The sequence below is a fragment of the Babylonia areolata genome, chromosome 21 (assembly GCF_041734735.1).
Source record: "Babylonia areolata isolate BAREFJ2019XMU chromosome 21, ASM4173473v1, whole genome shotgun sequence".
Lineage (NCBI taxonomy): Eukaryota > Metazoa > Mollusca > Gastropoda > Neogastropoda > Buccinidae > Babylonia > Babylonia areolata.
Genome location: NC_134896.1, coordinates 16,727,402 through 16,747,401, shown reverse-complemented (window position 1 = coordinate 16,747,401; position 20,000 = coordinate 16,727,402). Strand labels below are relative to the sequence as shown.

At 43.0% G+C, this 20,000-nt stretch overlaps 1 protein-coding gene across 1 annotated transcript in view; it reads left to right on the top strand.

The window, feature by feature from the left end:
• The window catches only part of LOC143295690 (uncharacterized), a 97,390-nt gene that overhangs the window by 48,320 nt on the left and 29,070 nt on the right, over positions 1 to 20,000 (top strand). Inside the window, exon 2 of the mRNA XM_076607310.1 lies at positions 84 to 114. Coding sequence (XP_076463425.1) covers positions 84 to 114 — 31 coding nt within the window. The remainder of the gene's footprint in view (positions 1 to 83; positions 115 to 20,000) is intronic.

The window sequence follows — 20,000 nt, the reverse complement described above, 5'->3', positions numbered from 1 at the left end:
ACGTGCAAGTCTGATCCTGTGTATCACAGGAAGAAACAATTATCATAACCAGTGGTTTTATTTTTGTTTTTTTTCTGTTGCAGGCTCAGCAGCTGACTTCGGACCAAATCGATGGTAAATATCACCGTTTGTACCACACCTCGCACACATGACATTATTGTATTGTGTTGTGTTGCCCTATGTTGCATTGTATTGTGTTGTGTTGCACTATGTTGCATTGTATTGTGTTGTATTGCGCTATGTTGCATTGTATTGTGTTGTATTGCCCTATGTTGCATTGTATTGTGTTGTATTGCGCTATGTTGCATTGTATTGTGTTGTATTGCGCTGTGTTGCATTGTATTGTGTTGCATAGCCATACGTTGTATTGTATTGTGTCGTGTTGTATTGTATTGTATTGTATTGTATTGTATTACTTTTTTTCCACAACAGATTTCCCTTTGTGAAATTCGGGCTGTTCTCCACGAGGAGAGGTCTTCCCCTCAGTGTGGACTCACTTATGAAGCAATAATAATGTCTACAAGTGTATTTGTTTTGCTTCTTTTTCTACATAATTTCACCAGGTATCATCGTTTTGCTGCCGTTGTTCTTTTACGTGCACTGGGTGCGTGAAGCACACTGGAACCTCAGTTTATCGTCTTATCCGAATGAATAGCACCTGGACCACTACTCAAGGTCTAGTAAACCTTCCGGTTCCGTATCTAGAACTCGTGTGTGTGTGTGTGTGTGTGTGTGTGTGTGTGTGTGTGCGTGCGTGTGTGTGTGTGTGTGTGTGTCGTTTTGTGTGGAGTGTGGGTTTGAGGATTGAGGATGGGAGTGGGAGGATTTGTGCATGCGGGTGTGTTGTGTGTGTTTTTAGTATGCATTATGTCATTGGGGTTTTCATTGTAAACTCTCAGAGTTTTTGTACCATTAGCTTTGGCGTACCAAATGTCCTATTCTTCTTATTATTATTGTTATTATTGTTGTTACTTTCATGACTATTATAAGCAGCAGCAGCAGCAGCAGTAGTAGTAGGACTAGTAGTAGTAGTAGTATGAATACGAATACAAATGGTTAATCTCAAAAAGGCCGTTATCCCTTGTGCATGTGAGTGTGTGTGTGTGTGTGAGAGAGAGAGAGAGAGGCAAAGTCTGAGGTGTTTGGGGAAGAGGGGTGGTATGAAGGTAGGATGACTGACGTGAACAGTAAGACCGTCTGTGAGGTCCTGAACTTGTGTGCAGGAAATAAACACTGAAAATTTTTGGAGGAGAAATGTGTGTGTGTGTGTGTGTGTGTGTGTGTGTGTGTGTGAGAGAGAGAGAGAGAGATATGGGGGCAGGGGGTAGAAGATAACGAAGTAGGGTGTTTGTCTTGTATAATTTGTATAATAGGGTCAGCAATCACACTCACGTGCCTGATTTTAGATTTTTTTTCTATATAGAAAACATACAGAAAATGAATACATAATACAAGCCAGAGGAGAAATAAGAGTGAGAATGCATAAATGTATGGAAAAAAAACTATGAAAATATTATCTTTTTTTTCTTTCCCGTTATCGTCACCTTTTTGGTGGCATTACTCCCACGCCGCTCTTTCCGAGTCTCCCATACACAGCCACACCTGGGTTCGTCTGTCCCAGTCCCAGCATGTGTAGTCCACACCATCGATGTTAGGCCGCCATGAGGCCACACACAAGAGGAGACTCTGCACTGATGCTGGGTTACTTCGGCCTGTTCTGATTTAACGTACCTAGGACACCACCTACTAAGCCCCCAACTGGCTGAAATAATTGCTCAGTCGCAGAACCAGACTGAGTGAGCGCTCCCTCCATCCGTCAGAGTGGAGACCGCCACCACGCCCTCCCCCCCCCCCCTCCCTCCCCGCAAGACAGTCTCCCCATGAATCTATCCACACTGAAGACCTTGACAGGACTCACCCCAAGCACAGAACTGGAGGAGGATGGAAACCTGGGGTCACCATGAGAGCAGGGCATGAAAGGCCACAGATTCTGGGACTCTTCTTTTTAAATATAGATAATGGAGGAGGAACATCGTGATGATGGTGGTGGTGTTGCTATGGCGGTCCATTTAGGTTTGGGACTGCATGATATGGCTGTACTTTACGATTCCTTTCACAACGATATCCCGGCATTAGCCAGACCCGAGAGACACTGGCACTTGCAGTGGTCCCAGTCTTCTCATTTAAGCCCATAGCACAATCAACTCTAGGTTGGAGCCGGCCGCGTGGCCGAAAAACTCACCTCCGCTGGGAATCGAACCCTCGTCCTCCCATCCAATTGTTAGCAGCAGGAACCCTTTTTATTTTTATTTTATTTTTTTTAGGGGTGGGGTGGGGCGGATAACATTGAATATGTTCATAGTCTAATGCCTCTGAGAGAGAGAGAGAGAGAGAGAGAGAGAGAGAGAGAGAGAGAATATACTTGTGTAGTGTGTGTGTATGTGGGGGTTGGGGGAGAGGGGGGAGATCGTCTGGCAAACACACAGAAAAAAGAAACAGTGAAATCGTCTGGAAGGGGAACATAGAACTGTAGGAGAGGTTGGGTCGGAAGGGAGAGAGGTGAGGGTTATTAGAAGGGGTGCTGGATGACAAAAAGGTGGGGGTGCGCGGTGGAGAGGTTCCCATTTTGGATGGCAAGGCAAGGCAAGGCAAGGCATGGCAAGGCAAGGCAAGGCAAGGCAGCTTCATTTCTAAACAAAGCCCAGAAAGGGGACAGGAAGTAATATATCAAAATTCACTTAAAAACGCTTCGATACCACAATTGTTATATATATATATATATATATATACATATATATATATATGTGTGTGTGTGTGTGTGTGTGTGTGTGTGTAGACATATATATATATATACAGAGACACTGACACTCACTGACACTATTTTATTGTCCATTCAGCGTTAAGGCCCTTTAGACAAGGGAGGGAGGGACAACTGGAATAACAACTGTAAACAAATGAAATTCATTTACTTTTAATTCATGTTCTCACACACACACACACACACACACACACACACACACACACACACACACACACACACACACACACACACACACACACACACACACACACACACACACAGAAACCACGCGCACCCACAAGGCCCATATACAAGATCATCTTGAATTCGACAGTTCATCAATTATCTTTTTTCTAACGTTCATCGCTTCCGTAATGAATTTGGATATTCCTTTAATCACAGTTTCATTGTTGCTGGAAAGCAGATTTATAACGTTGTTATCACTTGGGTTGTTTTTGAGTGCGTTTAATGCAAGGCAGTTTTTACGTTTGTTTGCATAGGCAGTACACTGAAATAGAAAATGCGTTTCATTTTCTGGATCATTTCCACAAGATGCACAAACCATATTGTTCGAAGAATTTTCAGTGAAGTACTATTGCTTACAAGTCTTCAGAGAGAGAGAGAGAGAGAGAGAGGTGTTTAATGCACAAGGAATCATACACGTGAGTTTGCACTATTCCTCTTACCGTCTCTCTCCCTCACATGCGATCTCTCTCTCTCTCTCTCTCTCTCTCTCTCTCTCTCTGAGACAAAGACACACACACACACACACACACACACACACACACACACACACACACACACACACACACACACACACACACACACACACACACACACACACGCACGCACACGCGTGTTGTTTTCTCAGTTTCTCTCCCGCGCTGCAATCTTTCTTTCAGCCCAAGACACTTTCAGCTGCCTCCAGTGAGTCTGTTCTTCTGGCCTGCTGCTGACGATGAAAAGTGATGGTGGTGGGGGCGGTGAGAGTGGTGTTATGTGTGATATTAAGCGGAAGGTTGTGGTGGTGGTGGTGGTGATGGTTGTGGGGGTGGTGATGGTGGTGGAGGTGGTTGGAATGGTGTTTTGTGTGAGAGTAAGGTTGTGGAGGTGTTGGGAATGGTGATGATTGTGGAAGGGGTGTTGGTTTGTGTGAGATTAAGCGGGCAGTTGTGGTGATGGTGGTGGTGATGGTTGTGGAGGTGGTGTGAGTGTTGTGTTGTGTGAGATTAAGCGGGAGGTGGTGGTGGTGGTGGTGATGATGGTGGTGTGGAGATGGTGGATGTGTTTGGTGGTTTTGTCAGAGACTGGGGAAAAACAGGTGATGTGTGTGTTGGGGATTGGAGTGATGTGTGTGAGATGAGGCGGTGGGGTGGGAGTGGTGGGGGGTGAGGGGTAGAACGGGTGTGGTGGTGGTGGTGCCCTGGAAGGTGGGGTTGATGGTTTGGTTGGGGGGGGGGGGGGGGGAGGGGGGAGGATGGAGTTTACGAGTGTGATGATAATTGTGAGAATGGTTGTTGTTGTTGTCGTGGTGGTGGTGGTGGTGGTGATGGAGTCTGTGACAGGAAAAGAGATGATGATGATGTTTGTAGATGTTGGTGGAAGTGGTGGTCTGTCCTCGTAGTCTGCTAGGCGCTGTTGACGCTAGGGTGAGGTTCGGTGAGACTGGTGGTGGTGAAGGTGGGTGGGTGGGTGGGTAGGTGGAAGGTGTGCTTGTGGCGGTGGTGTTGGTGGTGGTAGTGGTGGTGCAGGTGGAGGAGGAGTGGTGAAGGTGATAATAGCTGGAAGAGGAGGTGATGATGGCTTGCTCCGACAGGAGAGGGTAACGTGGCGGCTGAGGGTGGGGCTGGGGGAGGGTCGGTGGCTTACGGGGGGGTGGGGGGTGGGGGCAGGACAGGGTGGAAGGTGGGTGGGGTTGGGAGATGGGCGGAAGGGGGCGGGGTGGGGATGGGGGAGGACAGGGTGGAGGGAGGGAGGGATTTGGGAGATGGGCGGGAGAGAACTGTTTGATTTCCGTCCAGCGTCTGAATGAAGTGGTCCCTTGGGCGCTGTCCTGTTTCTCTGTTGCTGTGTGTGTGTGTGTGTGTGTGTGTGTGTGTGTGTGTGTGTGTGTGTGTGTGTGTGTGTGTGTGTGTGTGTGTGTGTGTGTGTGTGTGTGTGTGTGTGTGTGTGTGTGTGTTAGCGTCTGTCTGTCTTTCTGTCTGTCTGCCTATCTCTTTGTCTCTGTTTCTCTGTATCTGTGACTGTCTTTCCATATTTCTTTCATTTTTTTTTCTGTTTGGTCGTCTCCTTGTCTCTCTGTTAACGTGTCTCTGTTTCTCTATCTGTTTGTGTGAGTGTTTGACTACAAAACAAGAGAAGACAATAATTCTTTACACACACACACACACACACACACACACACACACAGGCGCGCGTGCGCACGCACGCACACACTCACACACATACACAGGGGGGGGAGGTTCGGGGGTGTAGCTGAGATAAATATGGACAGTGTGTGTGTGTGGGTGTGTGTGTGTGGGTGTGTGTGAGAGAGAGAGAGAGAGAGAGAGAGAGAGAGAGAGAGAATTATTGTCTTCTCTTGTTTATACATGACCTAAAAGGGTGCACATTAAAAAGTAATACATCAAAAATGCCATTTCAGTTTTCAATAGCAAACACGAAAAGTGATGAAAACGCAAATTACACAAACATGGAAAACATACCTTTTGACACGCGCGCGCTGTCTCAGACCCAATCTGTCCGTCTATGTATATATATATATATATATATATATATATATATATATATATATATATATATATATATATGTGTGTGTGTGTGTGTGTGTGTGTGTGTGTGTGTACTAGTATGCGTGTGTACTATGTGAGAACGAGCTCGCACGCGTGTGTGTGCATGTGCAACAGTATGCTGGAAAAGTGGTAAGTGGATGACAGAGTGAGTGGTTTTGTTGGGGGTGGATAATGGCGTGGGGAGGTTGGGGGGGGGGGGAGAAGGTCAGGAGATGAAGGTGAAGGTGACAGTTAAAATGGGACTCCGGAACAGTGAACGAGAAAAAGAAACACACACACAGACACTGACACACACACACACACACACACACACACACACACACACACACACACACACACGCGCGCGCGCGCGCGCGCGCAAGCGCGGAATTGGGCGGGGTGTGGTGGGTTTGGGTCGATGGGTGATACCAGTGGCGGAAGAAGAAGAAGAAGAACAAAACCATTCTTCTTTTTTTCTTTCTTTCTTTTGTCATCCTTAATGCTCCCATTCTTTTGCCTCCAGCCACCCACCACCCCGTAAAGAAAACAAAATGGAAAAGAAAGAAAAAAAAAGGCACGTGTATCTGTCAAAGACATTAACATGAACAACAACAAACAAGAACAACAACAAATAAGTAGCAATCATAACAAGAACAACAACAACAACACACATACACATACACACACACACACACACACACACACACACACACACACACACACATGGGTCCTCTCGCTCTTGTCACAGCAAGATTCGTCCTCATTCAAAATTTAGGAACAACAATAAACAACAGCAACAAAAACAACAACAACAACAACAAACAACAAACACACACACACACACAAACTTCGCTCCTATCGTTCATGTCACAACAAGCTTCGTTCTCACTCAAAATAAAAGTAAAAAAAAAACAACTAAATAAAGTGGCGACGTATACAAAATTAATGCTGTCCTGCTTAAAAGAAAAGAAAAAAAAAGAAGAAGGGTGAGATGAATAAATACATGAAGAGATAGATAAATAAAATCTAGATAAACAAAAAAAACCAACAAACAAACTGGTGACAAAGACAAATGCCCCTGTGCTTTCAGCAGGGACACAGGCATGCTGTATATTCTGCACGTCCCTGTGGCCATTCATCACGTGCACTAAAAAGCAATGCTGTCAAACACACACACACACACACACACACACACACACACACACACACACACACACACACACACACATAAAATAAAATCAGCAAAAAACAACAACAACAAACAAACACAAAACAAAGAAACAAAACAAACAAAACCCCAAATGAATAAATAAATAAATAAGTAAATAAATAAATACGTGAATAAATGAATGAATAACGAACGAATGAATAGAAAAAAAAAAGAAGAATGAATGAATGATTGATTGATTAATTTACTAAACGAATGAACTGATGAATGAATAGATGACCGATTAAATGAATGGATGCATGAATGAATGAATGAACGAACGAACGAACGAACGAACGAATGAAACAATAAAAAGAGAAACAAGATAACCCACTCGGCATAACAGACAAATGAACAAAACATTGTACTCCTCGCATTCTCCTTAAGAAAAAAATCTAACGCTGACGCCATCTTCACGGCTGGTCAGTTTGTTTTTCTTGTTCTCTCTCTCTCTCTCTCTCTCTCTCTCTCTCTCTCTCTCTCTCTCTCTGTGTGTGTGTGTGTGTGTGTGTGTGTGTGTGTGTGTGTGTGTGTGCGGGCTTTAATTGCATGCAGTCCACGAAACATGTGCGGTTGCTTTTTTGATTGATTGTTGGTTTGTTGTTTTAGTGCTTCACATGCTTTCTTCATATAATTATGATACATGATATGATGAGAAAGAAATACTTATCCAAACATATGCAAAATTTAAGGATTCCCCTATTACCCCACTTACTTCGAAATGTCAACAGCATTGTGTCAAGAGGTGTAGGAATGTTTATTTATTTTTTTAATGCGTTAAAACAGAGAGCAGAAAACTCTCAGTCTTAGATGAAAGACATAGTTGTATGATATTTTCAGTTTATTCTTTCTAACGTTTTGTTGTTCATCCAACTCAACGTTTGGTTTTCATGTGTGTGTGTGTGTACAACACGTGCATCCACATATATACAGGTCGGTGGCCTTACATTAAAACAGTTATGAGTTCTGAGATCATGGGCAAAAAGAACAAGAAACAAACAAGCAAATGACTCTTGTTTTCGTTTTCGTTTTTTTCTCCTCTTGTTTTCAACATGATTATTCAATCATGTCCAACTACAGAAGCGAATTGCATTCAAATTGTTAAAAGTTAAGCAAAATAAATGAATAAAAGAATCAAATAAAAAATAAAGCCGACGTTGCAGAATCTGACGCCAGACTTTTAAGATCCAGCGTTCACCAGTGGTCAGGGTTCACTCCCCGCGTTTCGGCATGATACTGTATCCTTGGGATAGACACTTTACTCCGATTTTTGTTCACCCCACTATGCGGCAGCAGTCCTGGCCTGGGGGTGCTGACCTCAACACCAAGCTCTGGAGGACGGCAGCCGATCTTCACCGGACGTCCGAGTTTGTGGCATCCCTCGGACTTCGACCCTGACTGCGTAGCTGTCGAACGCAAAAGAAAGAAAGAAAGAAAGAAAGTTCACCCCACCCAGGCCTGAACGTGTTAACCTGACTTCGGTCCGGGAAAGGTTAAAACGGCGGAAGGAGAGGACTGGGTCCCGCCTTCCAGTGTCGTTCCCTGGACACAGTGAATATGAATTCGCTGCTCGATAGCAGAAAAGGTTATGGGACCTTCAGTCCTTTCTTTCCTTTCGTTTAAAAAAACAACAAAACAAACCATAATAATTTATTCATTAATTCATTAATATGTTTATTCATTTATTTATTTGTTTTTAAGGAAAACGAAAAGGACTAAAAATAAGCTCACCAGATATTAGAAAACTGGAACAAATTAGCTCCCATCTTTCCTTCAATGAGGGATCGGACATAATCATGATCCTCGTAAACCACTTCGTTGTGTCCAGTTAAAATACCCACTGTCAAAAAAAGAAGAAATAAAAATAAAATAAAAAGAAAGACAGAAAGAAAGAAGAAATAAAAAGAAAGAAAGAAATAAAACCAGCACGGAATCTAAACACGTACACCATCCCCAGTAAATCAGTAAACAAATAGATAAATAAACAGATGAATAAATAAAGAAATTAATTGATGAATGTATTAGCAGATAAATTGATAAATAGATATAAAAAAAACAACAACAAATGACCATAAAAGGATAAAAAAACGAAAAGAAAGAAAGAAAGAAAAAGATGAAAAACCACACATTCGCTGTTCCTTATACGGACGAAGAATAATACTGTATTCTCCACGGGCGCTCTTCACGAGTGTGACGGGTGTTAGTGCCAGAAATTACCAGCAACGTGACCATTAAACAGCCCTACTTTACTACTATTCCACTCCGACTACCTTTACAGCTAATGACATTAAACATTTCAGTGTTCAGTGTATTCCACTCCGACTATTTCCGCGTCCTTGTTCCGTCATCTTGTCAAGCGATTGTCTTGCTGAAATTTTTCTGACCAGTCCTGCATTGCAGTGTTTGCGAATATTGATTTATTTGTCTGTTTATTTATTCATTTATTTATTTAAGCCGACATGTTTGTCAAGATTGATGTCAGCTGAGAGTAGGTCTTTTTTTTTCTTCTTCTTTGTTGTTGAATAAAAAGTTTGTGATATTACATAAAATCATACACGAAAAAAAGGGATTTTTGGAGCATTCTTACCTTAATTGTGTGTGCATGGAAAAAGAAAAAAAGTATGTGCAGTGAATTAATGACGGTGGTTAATGTTGATTAATTATTACGTGCAGGTTTGCTTCAGGAGGTTCGAACACAAAACACAGAAAGAAATGTCAGTGTTGTAAGAATATTACTACCTTCATTGTGAGAATGTTTATGAGTTGATGACGGTGGCTAAATCCTGATGTTTAATTACTGCGTACAGCATTGCTTCAGGACTTGTGTGACTCTTAGCGAGGCCGGCACACTGCACACAGAGAACAGTAAACTGATTTGATTAATTATTGATGAATAAAACTGGCTTTGCACGCACGCACGCACGCAAGTAATCGCTGGCCGGCAAGCCGCCTCTCAAACAGCGGTATCCCCCGCACATGCCCCCTCCCCTCGGCCACACACACACACACACACACACACACACACACACACACACACACACACACTTCCTTTCCAACCTCTCTCTGCCGGCACCTAACAGCCATGCAGTGTGTGTGTGTGTGGGGGGGGGGGGGGGAGGATCAGTTGAACGTAAGTTCACGGATTACATAGTTGTTTCCTTTCTTTTCTGTTTCTTTTATTTCATTATCATTTCTTTCAGAGTGCCCAGGACTTTTCTCATTGCCCCCCACCCCTACCCTCATCCTTCTGTCATTCGCTGTTTTACTACATGATTTTATCTGACTATTTCTCCCTTTAATTCAGTGAGCAAAAAGACTTCTGTCATTAGTATTATTACTACATGTCTTGCTATTTCTCCCTTTAATACAGTGAGCAAAAAGACTTCTGTCATTAGTATTATTACCACATGTACTACTATTTCTCCCTTTAATTCAGTGAGCAAAAAGACTTCTGTCATTAGTATTATTACCACATGTACTACTATTTCTCCCTTTAATTCAGTGAGCAAAAAGACTTCTGTCATTAGTATTATTACCACATGTACTACTATTTCTCCATTTAATTCAGTGAGCAAAAAGCCTTCTGTCATTAGTATTATTACCACATGTACTACTATTTCTCCCTTTAATTCAGTAAGCAGAAAGACTTCTGACATTTGTATCATTGGTACAGGTATTACTATTTCTCCCTCAAATCCAGTAAGTAGTTAAACCTTGATTAAGCAGTTAGTACATATCTGACTATTATCCATTTCCACTCCTCTGTTCTCTGAAACTGAAACTGTTCTACAGCCCATCAACCTTCATACAACAGACAAGTGGAAAAGAGGGCGTGTGAGATGAGTCTTGGTCCTTGGCCTTATTGTTCAGCTTCGAACTGGACACAAGTTTAATTTTGTTGTCACCGGTGTGTAAAACAGGGAGTTCTGCTCAGTCCACTCACGTTTCCCTTCTCCATAGATAAAGAAATCTTCTATATTTATTATCTCCTCCATAATGAATTAGCTGTTGAACTTTCTTTTAAAGGCAAGCTTGCCATACAAATGATGATCTCCGATGCTGCTGTGATTTTATTATCATAATTTCCGGGTACGTAGGGTCAGGTAGATCCTGATCTCCTTGTTCTTGCGCATGCGCACAATTCAATACATAACTGGCCTAACATTAAAAAGGAAAAGCAAAATTACAGCGAGACAGACACACACACACACACACACACGCACGCACACACACACACACACACACACACACACACACACACACACACACACACAGAGAAAGCAACAATGAGAGACAGAGGCACGTGGAGACGCAGGTAGTGAGAGAGAGAGAGAGAGAGAGAATTAGAAAGCGACAATGAGAGACAGAGACACGTGGAGACGCAGTCAGAGAGAAAAAGAGGGGTTGGGCGCCGTGGCAAAATCAGCAATGCGTTAGACTTCTGATCCAATGGCCCGGGTTCGATCCCCCTATTCCGACCTGGCATTGTGTCCCTGGGAAAAAACCCACTGGAATCCAAGTGTCCTCACTCCATCCAGGTGTGTAGGTGTACCTGATTTTGATGGGGAAGGTTAAAACGGCGGAAAGAGAGGATTGGGCCCCGCCTTCCCATGCCGCGAGCCCTAGACACAGTGGATATTAATTCACCGCCTTTTTTTTATTTCTTTTTTTAAATATTAAAAAAAAGGTGCTATCGCCGAATGGCTAAACTGTTGGACTTTCAATCTGAGGGTCTTGGGTTCGAATCTCGGTGATTGCGCCTGGTGGGTAAAGGGTGGAGATTTTTCTGATGTCCCAGGTCAACATATGTGCAGACCTGCTAGTGCCTGAATCCCCTTTGTGTGTATACACACGCAGAAGGTCAAAATATACACATTAAAGATCCTGCAATCCATGTCAGCGTTTGGTGGGTTATGGAAACACGAACATACTCAGCATGCACACCCCAGAAAACGGGAGTATGGCTGCAGTCATACACGTAAAATGTTATATGTCTGTCTGAGTGTGTATGTCTGCATGCCTGAAATCTGATTGAATGACACAGGAAACGAATGATGAGCGCCCAATGGCAGCCGTTTGTCAGCTCTACCCAGGTAGGCTGCCTGTTGTGCAAATGTACTCCGAGTTCGTAAAGCACTTAGAACTTGGCCTACGACCGAGGATAGGCGCTGTATAAGTATCCATATCAATCAATCAATCAAAAAAAAAAAAGAAAAAAAGAAACAGTGAGAGTGTGAGACAAAGAGACGGACGTGCCCCTAAACCCCCACCCCCACCCCCCCCAAAAAAAAAAAAAAAAAAAAAAAAATCGTACACATACATGGGTGGGCGTGTCCATGGCATCAATTATTTGCAGATAGATCGATATATAGACAGACAGAGACAGGCAGAATGAGATCCCATCATGTGGACAAAGTGGTAGTAGATCCACTTGTCTCGCTGTCTGTTCACAACTCCGGTGTTTTCAGTTCAACCCTTGTCGCGCTGTGGCCGGAGAAAGTGCCGTGTCCATGCTACACCGCTTTGTTAACAGCAGGGAAATGATGTGACCAGTGGAGGACCTCCGTCGTTCGGATAGACAGTGTGGCACAACCAGCGGAATTCACCCCGATAAAAGAGAATGGCATATTAACCCACTGGGAATCGGTTGTGTGACGAAATAATTGACGCAGCCAATGGGATCCTTTTTTTTTTTTTTTTTTTTTTTTAAATACAAATGGAGCGGTGTTTCCAGTCCAGTGGGATTTATTGTTTGAAAAGAGAATTGGTTGCCAGTCGGAAGTTATCGATTTTGAGAGAAAGAGACACAGAGAGAGAGAGAGAGAGAGAGAGAACTCAGAACTCCGAAATGTTTTATTGTAGAAGGCCTTCTGACCCATTACAATGCTGAGCACACACACACACACACGCGCGCGCGCGCGCACAGAGAGAGAGAGAGAGAGAGAGTGTGTGTGTCAGGTCCATTTGAACTCGTTTGTAATGTGAACTGTTGCATCCAGTGAATTTCATGGTTCCTCAAAAGTTGCATGCTTCACACACACACACACACACACACACCTTAACCCATGACTTTGTTGTTGTTGTTTCGATATCAGAGTCCAAAAATGCAAGACCTTATAGGGTTGGCTTTTTCTTGTTTCTGATCTAAAAATCATAATGATTGGAAACATATCGTAACATTAAGGAATCATCACACACACGCGCGCGCACACACATACACACACACCCGAGCGCGCATGCGAAAAAGATGTGATACGTTTTGTTAAAACTGTCTTAGAATCTGTTCAAAGGTAATGATAGTTTAGTTTATGAATACGGTATATGAGAAGGGAAAGAACTCTATTCTTTTAGAGTTTAGACAAAAGACACCCCCTCGTGCTGGTGATTATATTCAATGGACTGAAGAGTCACTTAGTACAGAGAATTGCAAAGCCTCACGATGCAGTCTATAACAATTATTTACTAGCGCGTGGTTAGGGGCCAGGAAAACCATATTCTGGAAGAGTCCTAAAAAAATGAGTAAAGGGGTGAGGGAGAAGGGTCCTTCCCGTTGGGGAGATGTGATCAACTTCTGAACGACGGCAAAGGGAGATAACATGAAACTAATCCGGCTGGGAGAAGAATTAATTTGGAGCGCAGCCAAGAACTCGTTGCTGATGGGGGTTTAACTCTCTCCATACGAACGGCGAAAGAGACGACGTTAACAGCTTTTCACCCCAATTACCACCATCAAAATATTGCAAGCGGAAGGCTCTTATACTGAAGAGGTGAATGTTGACAAATAATACCACAAGTCTGATGACGGAAGCTAAAGGTTGGGTCATTGAGACACCCACTGGACATCCGAGGGGTCTGTGTAGAGGAGAAGAGAGGACTGGCCGTACTGAGTGAGTTAATGTTGCACGTCTTTTGGCGAGATAGCTCCGCGAGGATATACACCCTTCACCCCGCTGCCCCTGCTACTGCACAGCACAGCACACCACAGCACACCACAGCGCACCACAGCACAGCCTAACAAGGCACGACAAAGCACAGCATGCATAGCGTAGCACTGCACTGCACAGCTACACAACACTGCACTGCACAACACTGTTTCTGCACAACACCACACCACAATGTACAACACCACACCACACCACACCACACCCCAACACAACACAACAATGTACCACACAACACATCACCACACAACTCAACACAACACCACACAACTCAACACAACACAACACCACACCACACCACACAACACAACACAACACCACACCACACGACACAACACAACACAACAATGTACCACACAACACAACACAACGCAATGCAACGCAACGCGACACCACACCACACAACACCACACCACACCACACCACACAATGCAACACAACACAACACCATGCAACACCACACCACACAACACCACACCACACCAAACCACAACACAACACAACACCACACCACACCACACAACACCACACCACACCACGCAACACCACACCACACCACACCACACAACACAACACAACACCACACCACACCACACCACACCACGCCACACCATGTATGTAAACCCTATGCGTCAAGGCCACCACCATGTACACACGGCACAAAGTCCACAAGTTAACGATAACTTCACCACACCACACAACACAACACCACACAACACAACACAACACAACACAACACCACGCAACACAACACAACACAACACAACACCACACAACACAACACAACACAACACCACACCACAGCCAACACAACACAGCACAACAATGTACCACGCCACACCATGTATGTAAACCCTATGCGTCAAGGCCACCACCATGTACACACGGCACAAAGTCAACAAGTTAACGATAACTTCACCACACCACACCACACAACACAACACCACACCACAGCCAACACAACACAGCACAACAATGTACCACACAACACATCACCACACAACACCACACAACACAACACCACACGACGCAACACAACACAACACAACAATGTACCACACAACACAACTCAACACCACACAACACCACGCAACACAACACAACACAACACCACACCACACCACACCACACCACACCACAACACAACACAACACAACACCACGTAACACAACACCACACAACACAACACCACACCACAATACCACACAACACAACACCACACCACACAGCACACCAAACCACACCACACCACACCACACAGCACACCACACCACACCACGCAACACAACACCACACCACACCACAACACCACACCACACCACACCACACCACACCACACCACGCCACACAATGTATGTAAACCCTATGCGTCAAGGCCACCACCATGTACACACGGCACCACAAAGTCCACACATTAACGAAAACTCCCCCCGCTCCCCAGGGTCCTTACCCCTCCTATCTCCTTCCTCCCCCTACCCCTGACCCCAGGGATCCAGTTTCAGTGCTTCCCCAGGAGTCTACGACAGGCGTCTGTCCTGACAGTCCCCCTCAACCCCCCACCCTCCGCTCCCCACCTCCCCTCTCTCTAACTCTCTCTCTCTCTCCCGTCTTCCTGTTGTCTTTACAACTCTCTCTGGAGGCTCTGTTCACATTCAGATAGGAATTAGCATAGGACATAAACCCTAGCAGACGTCAGTCACATTTTGCCATCTTCTATCCCCCCCCCTCCCCTCACCCTCCCCCCCTCTTCCCCCCTAACCGTGCGGACCAAACGGACTGGATCGTCTGTTTGCTGCTGCATAATTATGATTTTATTGTCACCGGGTTTACTGTACTGTGTACATTGTCGCCGCCGTCCCCCCCGTCCTTCCCGAGCACTTGACTCACCGACCTCACTCCTGTCAGATGATACTCACTCGCGGGCAGCCTATCGCGAAGTTTTCCCTTGTTATACAAGACTCGGTGGAAGAGAGAGTATTGCAAATACCCATATGTGTAAGCCATTGCGCTCATATGGTGCAGAAATTATTATACACACAGGATTCACAAGGAACCATTTGGAAACTTGTAGTCTTTTCCTCTGGGGGACATGCATGCATGTTGAACTGATGGCTGAATTTTTGGGGCAAACAGCGGTGTGTTCAGTTAATGTAATGAGCACCGTTCATAACTAGCGGTGTGTTCTTTGCTTGGGCACATGTGATATAAGAAGTATTATTATTAGTAGTATTATTTTATGATGTTTATAGATATCGCTTTTGAAGAATGAAAAACCACAGCTATTATTTTCTTAACCACTGACTGACTGTCGGTTTTGGGGGCTGCAACATCGATTTTTTTTTTATTTATTTATTTTTTTTTTTTTTTACAAAACGCACTTTTCAAGCAGTTCAGTGTGTACGTGTGCCTGAAACAGCCGTAAGTGTTTTCAGTTATGTGCAGCTTGTGGAACTGAAATCATCTTTCGATTATTCTTTTCAGCATAATACGAAAACATACTTGTACCTGCTTTTATAAAGTGGTACTTAACTTTTTGGTGTGAAGCATATGTATGGCAATACACTTGTCCTTATAAAGTGGTACTTAACTTTTTGGTGTGAAGTATACATATGGCAGTACATTTGTCCTTATAAAGTGGTACTTAACTTTTTTTGGTGTGAAGTATATATATGGCAATACACTTGTCCTTAACTTTATGTGTTGTATGTTTTTTTGTTTTTTTTTTTGGTTTTTTTTGTTTTGTTTTTTTTTGGGGGGGGGGGGTGGGGGGGGTTGTATGTTGTTCGGCATGCTCTACAGACGCGGTTTCAGTATAGCACTGTTTTTTGTTGTTGTTGTTTTTGTTTGTTTGTTTGTTTGTTTTAGAACATGAGCGGATGCTGATGGCATCTTCTCTGACACCCCGACTAACCACTTCTTCTTTGGTGTTCACGATCTGATGTACAAATTTTCCATCTTACGACTATTTTAAACTCTGCAAGATTTTTCTTCTCTTTGTGTGTGTGTGTGTGTGTGTGTGTGTGGAATATATGAAAGAAAGTGGTTTTCTCCTGTCTGCTGAAAAGACTGTTTTCGTCATATTTACTAAAAAGTTGATTGAATTTGAAGGTAGGGATGCTATTAAAATACAGGTAAATGACACTATCATATATCCGAATAAACAGGTGAAATTTCTCGGTGTTATCTTCCATTATAAACTTTTTTGGACTAAGCATATACACTACCTTATTGAGAAAGCGAGGAAGAAAATAGCTCTATTACGTGTGCTTTCTGGAATCCCTGTTATAAATTGTGGCAATAATCTGATCAATGCTGCAATGGGACTAGTCCGCTCAATTATATCATATGGTCAGGAAATCTATTTCACTGCTTCAAACTCTGATCTTCATAAACTGACAAGTATTGATTCCTTAGCTTTTAAGATTGCACTTGGTTTACCGCGATGGGCTTCAATCGACAAAACATACAAAGAAGCTGGTGTTTTGCCATTACCTGAACACAGGAAATTATGTGCCTGTAACTACATGGTAAGGGCTAGAGCTGTTCCAAATTCGGTTGTCTCTGAAATTGATGAAGAAACGTACATCTGTAGAGAAATTCGTAACAAAGCTGTATACACGTCCTTGTTCGATTTTACTAAGTCAGTCTTTGAGAGTTGCAGTCTGCCTCTTTCCCAGATTGCGAAAATTCCGCATTGTTTTCATCCGCCTTGGCTGACTGAGCAAGCAAATATTATTTTTACATATGGACAATTAAAAAAGAGTGACAGTCCACTCATTATTGCCTCTCGGGCCAAAGAACTAATTAATACACGTTTCAAATATTACCTCCGTGTTTTCACAGATGGATCAATTAGTAGTAACTCTGAAGTTGGAGCCGCTTTTGTAATCCCCGAGCTTAACATTAAAAAGAGATTCCACTTAACTAAAGGTTGTTCAATTTTTACTGCTGAATTGTTTGCAATTCTGATGGCTTTCACCTTTTTTAGTGATATGCCTCTTGTGCCTGCAAAAATCCTTATACTATCTGATTCAAAATCAGCATTGATGGCTTTAAATAATCAATCTTCATCTGAACGAGCAGATATTATGTACGAAATTTTGTATTTAATCCACCAGTTAATTATGCGAGGCTCCGACATTTCACTCTTGTGGGTTCCTGGACATTCTAATCTTCGTGGCAACGAAATGGCCGATTTTTGTGCCAAGGAAGCGGCATCGAACAATTCAGATTCAATCAATCACAATATTCCTATTTCAGTTTCTGAAGCCTGTACTATTCTCTCAACATATATCTGGAATTTCAGACAGAAACAGTTCTTAGAAAACTCAAAACAGAAGCTCTGGTGGGATCTCTCTCTTCCAGCAAGAAAAGGCACTAACCCCCCAGGATCAAATTCCACAAGAAACTTGACACACAGGCTAAGAACTAATGCATGGTTATGCAGATTTTTGAAACCGTCACCACTATGTATTTGTGGTAAGACCCTTGACATCCCACATTTTTTGCTCGAATGTCCAGATACACATTTACATTTCAAACCCCTTCATGATATGATTACATCCTTTAATCTTCCATTAGTCATGTCCAGCGTTTTTCACCCTAGCAAAGAAAATGGTTGGTCTCTGACAAAAACCGCAGTTGACCTAATTAAAAGCCATCCAATTGGTCGGTTTTTCTAATTTGTTTCATCCCCTTTCTGTTGCAGAGGTTCCCCTCTGTTTTATTTAATCCAAAGTAGTGTTTCGTTTTGGGTGATAGCGTCAGATTTACTTGTAGAGCAAAGTTCCCATTATTCTAATTAGTGGAACTGTTCGACCCTAACATGTAATATGTCGTCTTGATTACATTACGAAACCTTAATTTGATGAGAAAGAGTGAGAGACAGTGTGAGTGTGTGTGTGTGTGTGTGTGTGTGTGTGTGGGTGTGAGTGAGTGGGCAGGGGAATGAGGTAGGGGAATTATAATGGGCATTTGTGTGCATGCATGGATGTATGTAGAGAGAGGGTGGGGGAGAAACGTATGTGAGTATGTGGGTGCGTTAGATTATTTTTTGGAGATAATGATATAAATGAAATTTGGTACCTTGATTTGTTAAATATGTTTGTTTGTTGGGTTTTTTTGGGTTTTTTTGGGGGGGTTTTGTTTGTTTGTTGGTTTTTTTGTTGTTTTTTTTGGTTTTTTTGTTTTTTAAAATCATACCTTCCTCAAATCAGAATTTCCTTGTGTTGCTCAGTTAATATTTTATTCAAATGGTTGCGAAAATGTCAGTACAACAAACAGTTAATCTGACAATAAATGGTTTCAGTCAGTGTGTGTGTGCGATCTTTTTGTTCCTCATAGGGGATTTATTTTTAGTGTTTTCTCAAAGATAATCAAGAATCGCAAAAACGTAATGATAAAAACATACATGCATAAACATAGGAACAACATAAAAAGTTAATTCTCTGTCTTTCAACACACACATACACACACGCGCACGCGCGCTCGCACACACACACGCACACGTGTTTAAATTGGCATACACATCCTATGACAGTGTTCACCTTCAAACATACACAATAGATTCACGAAACTACTATCTTTTCCTTCTTCTTCCTATTCTTACACGCAAATAATATTTGCGTGCATATGGCTCGCGTGCACACACACACACACACACACACACACACGCGCGCGCGCGCGCGCGCGCAAACTTCCAATCAGCGGAAGAGTTGCAGTATTTATAATTCAAGAGGTAGTGTTTATGTTCTGTAAAGGCCAGAAATTGTTTCATTCATAATGTGCAGCTGCTGTAAAGATGGTCGAAAGGTAAAAAGCCGGTCATCACAGGATTCGTGTATCATTCATGTGGTGTCCTTTCACAATGACAGGCAGAAAGAAAGGCGAGTTCGCTCGACTAAAGCACAGTCGCCTAAACAATTGGATTTGTTTGCTTTGTTTAGTTGGCTGGTTGTTATCATAAATTTCAGACACGAAATATCGGTATGATTCCTTGAGGTTTTCCAAAATTGAGGCACATGCATACACACTCACACACACACACACACACACACACACACACACACACAACACACAACACACACATATGTATTTATATATATCCGCCAATACCTATGTCTTGTGGAAGATCCTGCATGTGCTCTCAATTGCTTTTATCTGTTTCATGTGTTCAGTTGTAGTGTCCATAATTCCTTTGTTGGGTATTGCGACAAATAAATGAGTTTTGGGTTCACACGTACGCACGCACGTATGCACACACACACACACACACACACAAA